General features: G+C 33.6%; 1 protein-coding gene across 1 annotated transcript in view; it reads right to left on the reverse strand.

Moving 5' to 3' along the window:
* Window positions 1-1,250: 1,250 nt before the first annotated feature.
* Window positions 1,251-13,198, reverse strand: part of DGKB (diacylglycerol kinase, beta 90kDa) — a 551,962-nt gene continuing 540,014 nt past the window's right edge. Inside the window, exon 25 of the mRNA XM_008578087.1 lies at window positions 1,251-5,047. Coding sequence (XP_008576309.1) covers window positions 4,940-5,047 — 108 coding nt within the window. The 3' untranslated portion in view covers window positions 1,251-4,939. The remainder of the gene's footprint in view (window positions 5,048-13,198) is intronic.

A 13,198-nucleotide genomic window follows, 5' to 3' on the forward strand; every position in this document is an offset into this window, starting at 1 on the left:
TATTCCTCAAATGGTATTCATTTTTGTTCAAATAATCTATCCAATTATTCTAGTGATTTTCAAATCACTTGTTGAGTTTTGGAGGTTGCTGATGTGATTTTTCATTTGATGTAGTTGTTGGTAGATGAATACCACATGTCTCTGAGTTGTGTTTTGACCAAACTCTTGCAACAACTTCCCTATTAAATATACGGTCTTTAGGTAACATTGAGTTTCAACAATACTCTCTTCATGTCAATAATACTTCTTATGGTTCTGAATCTTCTTGTGGCTTCCACTGTAATAGTAAGAATTGAATTATTTTTTTCTACTCATTCTATGAGATGAGATGGCATTTTAATTTATTTAATACCTCTGTTACAAATTAAGTAAGAATACCTGAGAATTGCTTATTTTTTCAATTCTCTCTTCTGAAATGTGAAATTAATTCTTGCAGATTTTTAATTCTAATTTTGGAGTTTGCCCTTATTCTCTCCTTCATTCCCTTACTTATTTGCTTCCTTGTCTCCCTCTCTCTTTCTCCCTTCTTCTCCTGTTCCTTCTTTTCCTAATAATTTTATGTAGAAGCATTATTCAAATGCTTCATTTATAAATTCCCCAACTTTTTAATGAAATGAAGTAACAAAGCATTTAGGACTTTATTTTTTGTATCAAGCTCTGACTCACCTTCTCTTATTCTGAATTTCCTTAATTCTACTTTTCTCCCCAACATAAAATTCTACCTTTTCAAAAAGCCATTACCTTTTCCACTCATGTAATATGGTCAGTAATTTACTTAACTCTTCTAATAGATGCAAAGACATTTAGAGAAGAAATTGTGTCCTTTTAAACTTTTTAAAAATTGCTTCAGCTCCTTTGCAAAAATCTTTTACCTAGTCAATGCCCAAGAGAAATTGTTGAAATCTGTTACACGAAATAAAATTAGAAATGGATTTCATCGAGAAAATTCAACTCAATACACAATTCCAACATGCAGTTTGTTGGCCTACTTGGAATCTATGAAATTGCTGGGATAATGTTCACAACAGCAAATTGGGGGCCAAAGCACCACAAAGTGGAATGATTGGGTTTCTAATAACACAGAATTCAGTCCCCAAATACCCAGATTTCTTTCTCTCTGATGAAAGGCAGGGGTGCCTGGCTTGGTGCCCCCAGTGGAAATCACTGGGGTAGGTTGACTGTTGAACTGCTTGAAGAGTCCATTTTGAGACAAAATCTGGCCAAAGTGGCGTAAGAAATGACACTTAACCGAGTGGTTAACATTTTTATTTCAAAAAGTAGGATATTGTATATATCACTTTCTGAGAAAATAATCAAGATACTGTAATTAAATTAATCCCATGTTTTTAAACACAATAGAATGTATAGAATCTTTCAAATGTAAGTTTATTCAAACTTTATTTAAATACAGTACAATTTAATTGGGAGTTTTAAGGGGTGATTTCTGCCTTTCGCAAAATGAAAGCTCTTTTACTGGTCTCTATTTTCTTAAATATTACAACCTCAATGTATCTTACAAGAGTTTAATCTTTTAATGGAAAGTATAAGTTTGGTATTGAATAACTCTTTGGGGGTTATATGTCATGAAAAGTCCATTTTCCTTTTTATAACCAATGGGCAACAAACTAATGCTGACAGAAAAAGGAATAGAGCCATCTAAAAGTCTTCTCTTTCTAATAGAATACAGTCTGAGATTCAAAACAGGTTTTTCCTTGAAAATTCCAATCGCTTCCTATCCCCTAAAAAAGGAAAATGTAACAAAATGCAGAAACATGCACGTGATTCATTAGTCCTCACTGGATTTACATATCTGCCTGCAATGGACTATCTCTTCTTACACCAACCATCTAAGCCTTTTATTTTACTCTGGCTATGATTACATGACTTGTTTAAAGCTGAAAACTGTTTTACAATGTTATTTTTTTTTTTACTTTCTAGAAGGTATCACCTTCCATTGGAATAAATTGACCAGTACTTTTCACATCAAATATACATGGTATACACATGGAAGTGGAAAAATACATTTATATCCTTTAACATTTCTGATTCTACATAGACACCTCCATTTCTATTTCTTAGAAGTAGGTTTATTCTGGCATTTCTCATTGTTTACCATCGTAGTGTATGGCAATATTCAGCACAGTGCATACCTCTTTTCCCCTTGGTAAGTCCAATTAAAACTGAACTTACTCCCTAGGTCCAGTGTTAATTTTCACTTAAGAGCTTCATCTACTCAAAGCTTTATACCACAATGTCTACTATATTTAAAAGAGGTTAACTCAACAACTCACTCACCCACTCACATAGAAGAAAAGTTTTCATCTTGTGAAGCTAACATTCATTATTTAAAATTTTAATATACCATAGAACTTTCAATTTAGAATTTTCCTTAAAATATACATTTTTCAAATGAAACTGTCATATTAGAGAATATCTTCTCTAATTTCAAAACCATCAAACCAGGTTTTAAAAACTACTTTCCAAACCCCAGGAGTAGTGTACTTGAAGGGCAAGCACATCAATATCTTTAAGAAATGAGTTGAGAAAAGACAAATTTGATGAATATTTGAATGTTTATGATCAGTACCCATGAATCCATCTGATGGAAAATGTAACCACTATTAGCACTCACTGTAGTTATACAGCTACATCAAAGTGGAGCTGCATCCCATTATTTGAATTTTTGAAATCTTATGGGCAGGTTGCTTAATTTGTCTCATTCCATTGTCTATTCAACAGCTTGCTGTTGCACAGATTGTTAAGAATGATTCACACACTGTTGCTGCCTTCAAACCATATACTATAAAAGGTAGCCAAGAAATAATTGTATGTTGTACCAAACATAAAATAATTTGTGGTTTCAAAATGTGTTTATGACACAAAGCCTGCCTGCCTGCCTATTGTAGAAAATTTTGTCAATTCATGTGAAAATATTTATTACCTGTAACCATAGATACACAAAACCAGTGTGTGGGTTAAGTAACATTATGTCAGTAATGCATTTGTTACTGTTTTGAGATTTCTTTTAGTCTAGATTACTGCTCTGCCAAACAACTTTTTTTTTTTTTTCTTTTTAAATACTGGGACATGTGATTGCTGTACTAAATTTGCAATTGTAATCATAATTTTCCTGGGAATGCTAAATTATGTCTTAATTTTATTCAAAAGCTTTTGTTTTTAAAGCAATTAAACTTATTGTTGATTGATATTTACCATCCAATATTCCTGGAACACTAAAAGAATATACTTTATATGTAATCTTCCATCATAGTACATTGCTTGATAGAAGCTATTTGATAAAACAGCATTCAGTAGAGTTTTCAAGTCAAAGAACTGAAATTATAGCAATTTCACTTGAAATCCATAAATCCATGCACAGGATTGTGTTCAAGAGAATCACTAAATGCTATTTGTTATTCAAAGATGAATGAATCAATAGAAAAGTAGAACTGATAAATCATTAGCACTTTAATGCAGAGTGGAGAGAAAACTAATAAATCATGCATTTCAAGCATTTGTTTTCCTTGTGGCATGTTTGAAAACATAAAACATGCAGTGATCAGATGCAGGTCAACGTGAGTGAACAATACCAAGACTGCTCAGAGCATTTCATTTTGTAGCACAGGCTTAATGAAACACTAGGAAATACCATTCCATGATTTCTTTAAACACAGAATACAACCATGCCATGAACACCTTAAACAGTGATCTATGCCATTATTTCCAAATAAACATTTGAAATGTCATAGAGATGGGAGTGGAGTAGATGAGGACAAGGGGACTAATTGCATGCATGATTTGCTTTCAATGAACTCAGTATTATTACTAGAAAGGAATGGATACAATCATTTACTTTCTTCTAGTGTACATAACTGATCCATTAAAAACTTACAGACACTTATATTTTTAATTGACCAAAAAAAAAAAGCAAGAAATCAGCTTCTGAGCTTTGACTGCATTGTATGGCCTATTGTCTGTGAAAAGTGAGAATTTTAATCATAATTAATAGATAACTCACTCTCTTCCAGCATTTTAGTCATCACAAAATTAATCATAAGAACCATAAATCTGCTCCACAATGCTTAATTAATTATGCATTAACCCAATTCTCTCCAACATCTTTTTCTGAATCTTTGGTGGGAAACACATTCATTAGGCACATAGTTTAAAACATCTATTTGGTTACTAATGTGATTATAAATTTTCTTCTAGAGTCTCATGCAGAAAGGAATAAGGCTTGTTATATTACCACACTTTATTGCCAAGTAACAGGTTTTCACTTATTTCCGGAATTAGAAACAAAACTAAAGAAAAATTAAAACGATTTTCTATTTTTCAAGCACAAGAAAACTTTATACCTGATATTTTAAGTTCCACTCAGAAGAGTTAAGATGTTGAAGAAAACTATTTAGATATAGCAAGTTATTGTAGACAACTATTTAATAAAATCTTTGAATTAAAAGTTTTTCCTCAAGTCATAGATCAAAGATCATTGATACATTGGTTCTAAAAGGGAAAAGTCTACCGATCTGCAATTACAATCATTTTAGAGTTACTGATTAGCACATACTTATAATTGGAATCACACTGAGAATCACATTTCCCATGGTATTTCTTTTTTTACGTTTCACAGGTTTTCCTCACAGGTTAGTAAATGGAAATTGGGAAAGATAGGTGGGAGACATAAAAATCTATGGGATTACATGCAACGAAAATATGTAATATCACTTCATGTAAACTTCTGCTTTCCTCATGCAAAGATGCCTATAAAAACCAAGACAATAAATTTTCTAATAGCTGAATTTTACGTTAGCTCAGTAACAAAAACTGTTAAACCAATTCCATGATTTTGCATGAGCAGACTTGAAAAGATTTCCAGTGTAAATGTTCCATGGCCCAATTATGCTAATTAGGTTTCTAAGAATGAAACGATACAGGATTACTCCTTGCTTCGGTTTCTTGTTCTTTTGACGAGAGAGCAGAATAACCCGGTTTTTGGAGGAGGGCCCATCAGCATTGGGGCTTGGTTCTTGTGTGTGATTTTTATCTAGGAAAAAAAAGAGAGAGAGAGAGTAGAGTAGTCTCCAGATACAATACCAATTTCTGAGAATCTCTGTTAAGGTTAATAATATTTCATGAGTTACTGAAATACCACAAGGGTAAAATGTAGCTTCAAAGTTTCTACTATTTCAAAATATTTTTAAAAGTAATAAGAATATGCATTAAAATTATATTCTAATCCTCAGAATACTAATGAAAAATAAAAATTAGCTGATTTCACATCATAAATATCACATTACTTCTAACCTCATTTGTATTAACATCCCAAAACTCCTTATTCAGGCTCCATGACTATCTACTATAATTTCTTGGCCATTAGTTATGTATCATTTATTGAAGGCAGGAAAGGATGCACCATTACAATATTCAGAGTCCCAGTTATAGCCCAGCATGAAGATGTACTTGGTTATCAAGGCAAACCTTATTTATCTTGCTAATCAGATTGTTTCTCTCTTTCGACACGAACTACAAGGCTTAATTTCAAAACAATCATTAGGAATGAAAGTCAAAAGTTAACGTGCATAAAAGGTCAGAAATGATGAACTAGCTTTCTAATTTGTTAATTAATTGGTAATAGAATAGAATCAAATATTGAAAAGCCTGCTTAAAACACTTTGAGAGACTGTTCTAAAGCTACTCGTTTTGATTTCTTTGATATAAAACTACGAATCACCTTAAATGAGACAACCTTAAAGTAGATTATGTCTGCAATTTTCTCTAATTCAACTCTAAATTAGAGAAGACATTTTATGAATATATGCTATGCTCAAAGCTAATTGAAAGCAATTATCAAAGTGGCATTTTGTCTGTGACTTTAAGATACATTGTAAGATAATAAATGATTCTCATTATGTAATAAAAAGGTCACATCTTGCCTTTGGGCTAGTGACGCTAAGAGTTTTTCAAAAGCAATCTGAGACATTTTCTTTAGTGAACTGCGACTAATACAAGAACCATCGCTTATTAAATATCAGTTGTCACCTGCACAGCATCCCCATCAGAGATGAGTATTTCTTTCAAAAAGAAACACCACCTCATTAAAAGCTGCAAAAAATATGTCTCTTAAAGTGCATACCTGACATTTTCAAGTTGAAATGAATATCCCTCACTTGTCATTCACTAATAGCAAAGAAACCAAAAAAAAAAAAAAAAAGAACATCACGTGTATAGGATCATTAAAATTGGCACTAGGGCTTTTGGGAAATGGAAATTCACATTCTAGAAAGACAGAAGTATGTAAAAAACCTTGAAAGAATGAACAACTTTATTTAAGTCTGTTGGAATCAGGTTATTCTGGAAAGATTCCATGTTCTTCTCTTTACTGTAAAAATAAATTGCACCCATAAAAGGCCACCAGGCTAAACCATCCCCAAACTCTCTGGATATCTGACTTTATTTTATTTTTGTTATGAACTTTGAACTGGGGAATTGATAGCCAGACAGTTAAGATGCCACAATGCACCTATCTCTGTATATTGAAAAATGATCTCTACCAGATTTTCCCTCAATAACTCCTCTTTAGATTATACTGTACCTCATGCCATTGATTTTAAACTCCTCTGAATCCTAGCTTTACATAGGATTTTATTACAGCATAATTCATTATTTATTAATTTCACAAAATTTATTTATCCCCTACTATGCTTCAAACACTGAACCAGGAACTTTGAATAGCCAATGCACAATATCTGCCTTCAAGAAATAATCATATAGTAGGAAAGAGATATTGAACAAGAACAATCAATAGTGTTATAAATGCTGAAATAGGAGGCTAATCAGAAAGTCTTTTTTTTAATGTTGAAAATGAAAATAAATAATTTTACACACAAATGTCATTTTTAAATGAGTACCTGGGGAAGCAGTTCTCACATATTACTTAAGTGATAATCTTAGATTCAAATAGAACATTAGCAACTAAAGGAAAAAGGTAGAGATTTCTGATTTACAGTTGCTGGACTAAATCCTTTAGAAAGTATAATAGTGTTAAGACATTTTGGAAAATATGGTAATTATTACCAAATTGTTGTTAAGGCTTTGGAAGAAATATATCTTTCCAGTCATGTACATAAAGTTAACATCAAAAACAAAGCATAGACAAAATGCCACATAATTCTTGTCTATGAGATTTTGTTTGTTCTTTATGTTCTTTTAGATATTTGAATTTTGTTTGATCATGACTATCTTCATATTGGAAATCCTTTTTTGTAATAAATCACATGTTCTTATTCCTTTGAAAAACAACACAGTATCTCATTTAGTACTGTTGACATGATGGGACCCTTAATCCATGTTACTAATACATTGTTCTTGTTTTCAGTTTCTAAGCAAGAAAAGGGCCAGTCCTATTTTTAAAATTATCCATAACCTGTCTTCTTGGTTGTTTCATCACTCCTGTGGTCAAAGTACACTCTTTCTTTAATCTAACTTTATTACTGTAAAAATTAAGTCCACATCCCTTTTGTCTGCTGTTTATAGTAATAAGAAACGATTGTATTTTCCTCTTGGTCAGGGGAGATAACATGGAGGAAACTAGCATTCGAGAAAGGTCTATTATGTATCCAGGCACTTTGCATACATTATCTCATTGGATAATTACACGTCTTTGTATATCGGGCAGAAGCAAAAACTCCTTTATTAAGAATGAGAATAATTCCAGGCTAGGTAAATTGCTGGTGTTATGGTCACAGGATATCCAAGTGTAGGCTTCAGGAAGCTGTGGAGACTCAAGTGTAAACTCAGGCTCAGATCTCTCACATGGGGGAAATCTGAGAGACCCATAATAATGACTCAGCTGCCTGTTTTGTATGCATTAAACCCTCCTGTATTTTTATCATTATTATTTTTAAATCTCCTATCTCCTAGAAAAATACCAATGTGTAAAGATTTTATCCTCAAAAACCTTAGAATGTACTAAGTTTCAGCAGTCTGAGGACGTAAACTAAGTGTAGGCTCTCAAGAGCCAGGTAGTTACTTCTCAGCTGTTCCTTGATACATCAAATATTTATGGAGCACCATCTATGATTTTGACTGATTGGTTTCTAAGAGAATCTGAGATGATAATTGAAAGAGAATTGTGAGCAATCATAAATAATGGTGATGGGGATCCTAGAAGTTGGAATGGCTGCATGGAGGTAGAAAAGCATTGCTTTAATGATGCAAAATAAAGATTGTCAGCAATAGAATGTTGCCCTCCTTTAAAAACTCCTCAGTTCTACCTATCAACTACTCCTTTGGAAAGCAACAGAGGCACAAGAAAGGGATTTCTACTGCCCGTGATTCTTTCTACTTCTGTCTTCCTATTTCAAATTAAGATTAATCACATCTAAAAATATAAACATGAAAAAAATTAATTTCAGTCTGTTTTATAATTATTCAACACAAAATAAGGATGTACAAGTTGAAACCAGTAACTGGATCACAGATTACAAGGCAAAGTTTTCTTGTTTCTGTTACATCGTTAAGGTTGCATAGTGTGATAACTACACCAAATAATTGTAATACTAAGAATGATAGAAAGAGTAAAACATAAAAAATATATATTTGGCTCTTGCTCTGTGCCACGCTTTATGCTAAGTGCTTCACACATATTATTCAGGTGCTACCTTTTTTACCCACCTCTTTGAGTTGCCCTCAACAAAAGTCAACTCACATAAAAAATTGTTACTGAAGAGTGTGGAATTGAAGTATGATTTCATAAAAGGGATAGAAGAGGAGATTTATGTCTCATAGCACACAGGAATGATGTCTATTCCCATCAGACATTTGTGTTCTCTCCAAAGATTTTCTTTAGTCCAACTAAAATCGGAGAATAGAAAGATGGGTCTTTCCTGATTAGTTTTCCAGACAGTATTTGGCCCAGCTCATTTGTATTTCCTTTCCTGGTTCCCTGTTTTTCTGTGTGAAATATTCCCAACATCCTTTATTATGAAGAGTAACATTTCTCTTCCTCTTGTTATATGAACACATTACCCAGCACCCTCTCCCTAAGGGCTTATCAAAGCATGTGATAAGATTAAAATAAAAGTGAATCTATTCTCTTTAAGGAATTCTCACACCTGCTATTGAGAAAAAAAAAAATTTTTAATTTTATTTTTACAATATGTAATTTTATCCTCCCAACAACCCTGGGAGGTATGTGTCAATATTCTTATTTCTAGAGCAGAAAGAAACTTAGACAGATTCCATAACCCACCTAGCATCACTCAAGCTAAGTTCAAGAGCTGGGTTTGAGAGTTGACTCTCTTAAATCTCCCAAGCTCTCTTGCAAATTCCCACCTCTGCACCTTTGTGCTAGTTATTACCATGGAGACTCTTTCCTCATTTTTTTTGCCAATCAAATTTCTATCCCTGTCCTGTCCAGCTTAAATCACACATTACTGTGCAATTTCAAAGCACAAGGATAAAAAGAAGATTCTAAATGCCCTCACAGAGGAAAAACAGGTCATTTACAAAAAAAAATAAAAATCAGCATGGCATCAGGCTTCTAAAAACATTAGTGCTAGAAGACAATGGAGAAACTCCTTCAAACCCCAGAGGAAAAGTTAATTTTATCCTAGAATACTATACTTAGTCAATGTATTGATTAAATGCAAAGGTAGAATGAAGACATTTTCAGTCACAAAAGGACTTAGAGAATTTACCTCTTATATACCCTTTAAAACATACTGAAGCTGTTCTTCAGGAAAATAAATGAGTGAGCTAAGAAAGAGATTATAAAAACAGAAAATTTTACTGAGACACAGGATGACAGATTTGCAAGAGACCTGGAGAGAAACCTTCAGGAAGGGTGTCCACAGACTATGAGAATTGACATGGTTGTTAGAAAGGCAGACTTCCCAGTCCCACCCTAACTCTTCTGAATCAGATTCTGCTTTGTAACAAGAACCCCAGGTGATTCACATACATAATTAAATTTGAGAGTGGGCTGGTCTATTTGTCATTTTACTTCTCTTTCGAAGAGACAAGGCTAATAATCTGTTGACTGACTGACTGACTGGACGACTGAGTTAATGATCAGTACCATTTTGTACTCACACCCCAAGAAAATGGCTGAGAGCTAATACTAATGGAAACAAATATCCTAATTTATTCAACTTTAATTACCTTTGTTGTTAATCTAGTAGGTATCAGCTGACTTCAGTTTAGTGCTGGGAATTTCAAGTTGAATAGACTTTTTAAAAAACTAACTGAGGTGTTTATAGTTTAATGATAATAATGAATATGCAGTAGTAGAATGTGATATGCATTGTGCTACAGAGGTATTCTCAGGATTGTGCAATGGGAGCACACACACAAAATGCCATTTAGATAATTAAGGAGAGACAGTGGCATAATTAAACTTGAGTTTTAGTTAAAATCACTCTGACCGCATAGATTAGGGACTGGGTGCCATGACAGAGGCAGGGAGATCAGGTAGAAGGTTAATGTAGTAATCCAGAAAAGAGGCAAAATGGACTTTAATTATGGCAATGCTGACGGAAACAGAGTAGGGCACGTTCAAGAGATATCAAGGAGGCACAATGTACAGGACGTGATAATTGATTGGATTTATGGGATACTGGAAAAAGGGGAAGATTCTAATATGACTTCCATGCTTTTGCTTTTAGTTGTTATGTGTGTGCTAATGCTTTTTATAGAAAGTGAAGCAGTTTTGGCAGGGGTGGGAATCAGGAAGTTGGTTGGTGAATTCAGTGTTGAGTGTAACACTGTGAAGGAGATGTTCAGTGTCTTTTGGATACATGCTTCTGGTGTTGAAAGGGAGAAAAGGTCTCGAGACAGATTTGGGTTTGATAAGCCTGTAATAATACTGTTGGGAAAATAGAATAATTTAATCAGGTCCCCTCACCTTAGGTCTGGTTGGGGATGGTGTGGCCTAGTCTTTGTAAGCAAGTTGTGTGTGGGTGGAGTTAGTGCTTATGCGTGGAGTCGCCACCTGGCTGGCAGTGACTGCCTCGGGCGTCTGCCCCGCATGGCCATGCTCTCAAACCTATGGCTCCAAGGACCGTTTTGTCTGTGACCTAGCTCATAGACCTGCATGTGAAGCATTTGTGACCCAGTCTGGACAATGGGCTTGAGGGGTTCTGTGAGCTCCAGACCCAGCCCTAACTCGACAAATACCATCAACTGAGAAGAAATTACTGAAGGACAGTGTGGCAAATATGAAGAGCAGGTGTTAATTTTGCAACTGGGGAATACGAACATTTAAGGGTGAAAAAGGAGAATGACATCCTGGGAGGGATACGAATACAAAGAGCAAGAGAGGAAGGAGGAAAATTAGAAAAAGTGCCATCATATAAATATTTCCAATCAGTTTTCAGTGTGGCATTTTTCTCTTCTATTAGTTACAGTGAAATCTTCAAATTGCATGAAGTTAAGCCAGGCATGCCTCAGTTTGTCACCATGGTCTGCATGTAAGTGACATAAGCTATTAAATTGTTAAACCTTGTTCTAAATATAGAAATCATTATATTTGGAAGTTATATATTATTGCAGGATGTTTAAGTAGATGCTCTTGCAATTCAGGGGTTGGCAAACATTTTCTGAAAAGGGCTCGATGATAAATGTTTTAGGCTTTGGGGGCTATGTGGTTTCTGTCTAGACTACTCAACACTGCCATTGTAGAGCAAAGGCAGTCTTAGACTGCATGTAAATAAAAGGGCATGGCCATGTTGCAATAAAACTTTATGTATGGAAACAAAAGTTGCATTTAATTTCACATTATGAAAATTATGCTTCCCTTGATTTTCTTGAACCACTAAAAAATGTGAAAACCTTTCTTAACTCTTAGGCTGTACAAAAACAGGCAGCTGGCCAGATTTGGCTCATAGGTAATAATTTGCTGAACTTTGATGTAATTAAGTCAAATACTAAATATTAAATCTAGAATTATAAGGTATAAGGTAGGTGAAATAAATTTTAATTTAAAATCATGACTTGTTGGGTCAATAGCTAAAAGATGGATAAACGTGTAAATAATTTGTTATGGCACATCTTTGCTATACGAAGTGCCACCATTCACAATTCATTCTGTGAAAATTCTGAATTATAGACTAACATTTCTCAAATACACTAATATGCTAACTGATTAAATTTGGTTTAAATGCATAATCTCTTTGATTCTCATTGCTTAGCTCCAGAATGAGCTTAGTAATATTGAGGTTCTTAGGAATCACCTCAACAGGTAGCATTTTCCTTTTTAAATATTCTCCCTGTATCTAGCCAAAATTTTCTTTCCCTGCTTCATTTCTTTTAAGAGTTTATTATCATTGGATTCATTCAGCTGCCTTAAAAATAAATGGGGTTTTCAGAGCAAAATAAATGCCATACAATAACTGTGGGGAGAGCTTAATTTAGCAATTACCTAGAACATTAAAAGTACCAAGCTTAATTCTGAAATAAGATAGTCTCTTTCCAATAATGGAAATCATTTTGAATTCCTGCGTGTAGCTGAGCCATGTGACAGCAGGAAAAAGGACATGCTAAATTTTTCAGGTTCATAACTGCCAAAAAAACAACCAAATGAAACCTAAGAATTTTCTAAAATCCTTTGCTGGCTGCTGTATGATTCTAGCCATTATTTTCTGGAATGATAATTTCTAATTTTAATGTTAACGTCACTGATCTAACATAAAAATCAAATCTTTCTGAAGATGTAAAATAAAATGTTTAAGAAATGGTATTGAGAGATTTACTTGATGATGAAATTCACAGAAATTTCAAATATGTATGGAGAAGAGAACACTTTTTTTCTGAAAATGGTGGGCTATTTGGCCACATTACAAGGGAAAAATTCATACCTGGATTTGAAATCTCTTTTAAGATATAAATTTTGTTCTCCTTTCCAAAATATTTTTATGGCTCTAAGTTGGTTGCCAGGAAGATCAAAGACATTTTTAAAGCATTTTTATTATTTCCATGCCTCCAAGAAGAAATTATGCCCACAATTTTAACCCAATAACTGTTTATCTTTTCCTTGGGCATTTCCAAATCTTTGGTCACATGGAAAAACAAAAACAGGATTAAATAAAACAAAAAATTCCTCTCCCTGACTATAAAAATTATATTTACTACTTGTGGTTTTCCTTTCTTATAATATTCAAATAAAATTTCTGATATGGTCTTTTTTATTTTGCATAGG

This window comes from Galeopterus variegatus, unplaced genomic scaffold (genome assembly GCF_000696425.1).
Source record: "Galeopterus variegatus unplaced genomic scaffold, G_variegatus-3.0.2 Scaffold72, whole genome shotgun sequence".
Taxonomy (NCBI): Eukaryota; Metazoa; Chordata; class Mammalia; order Dermoptera; family Cynocephalidae; genus Galeopterus; species Galeopterus variegatus.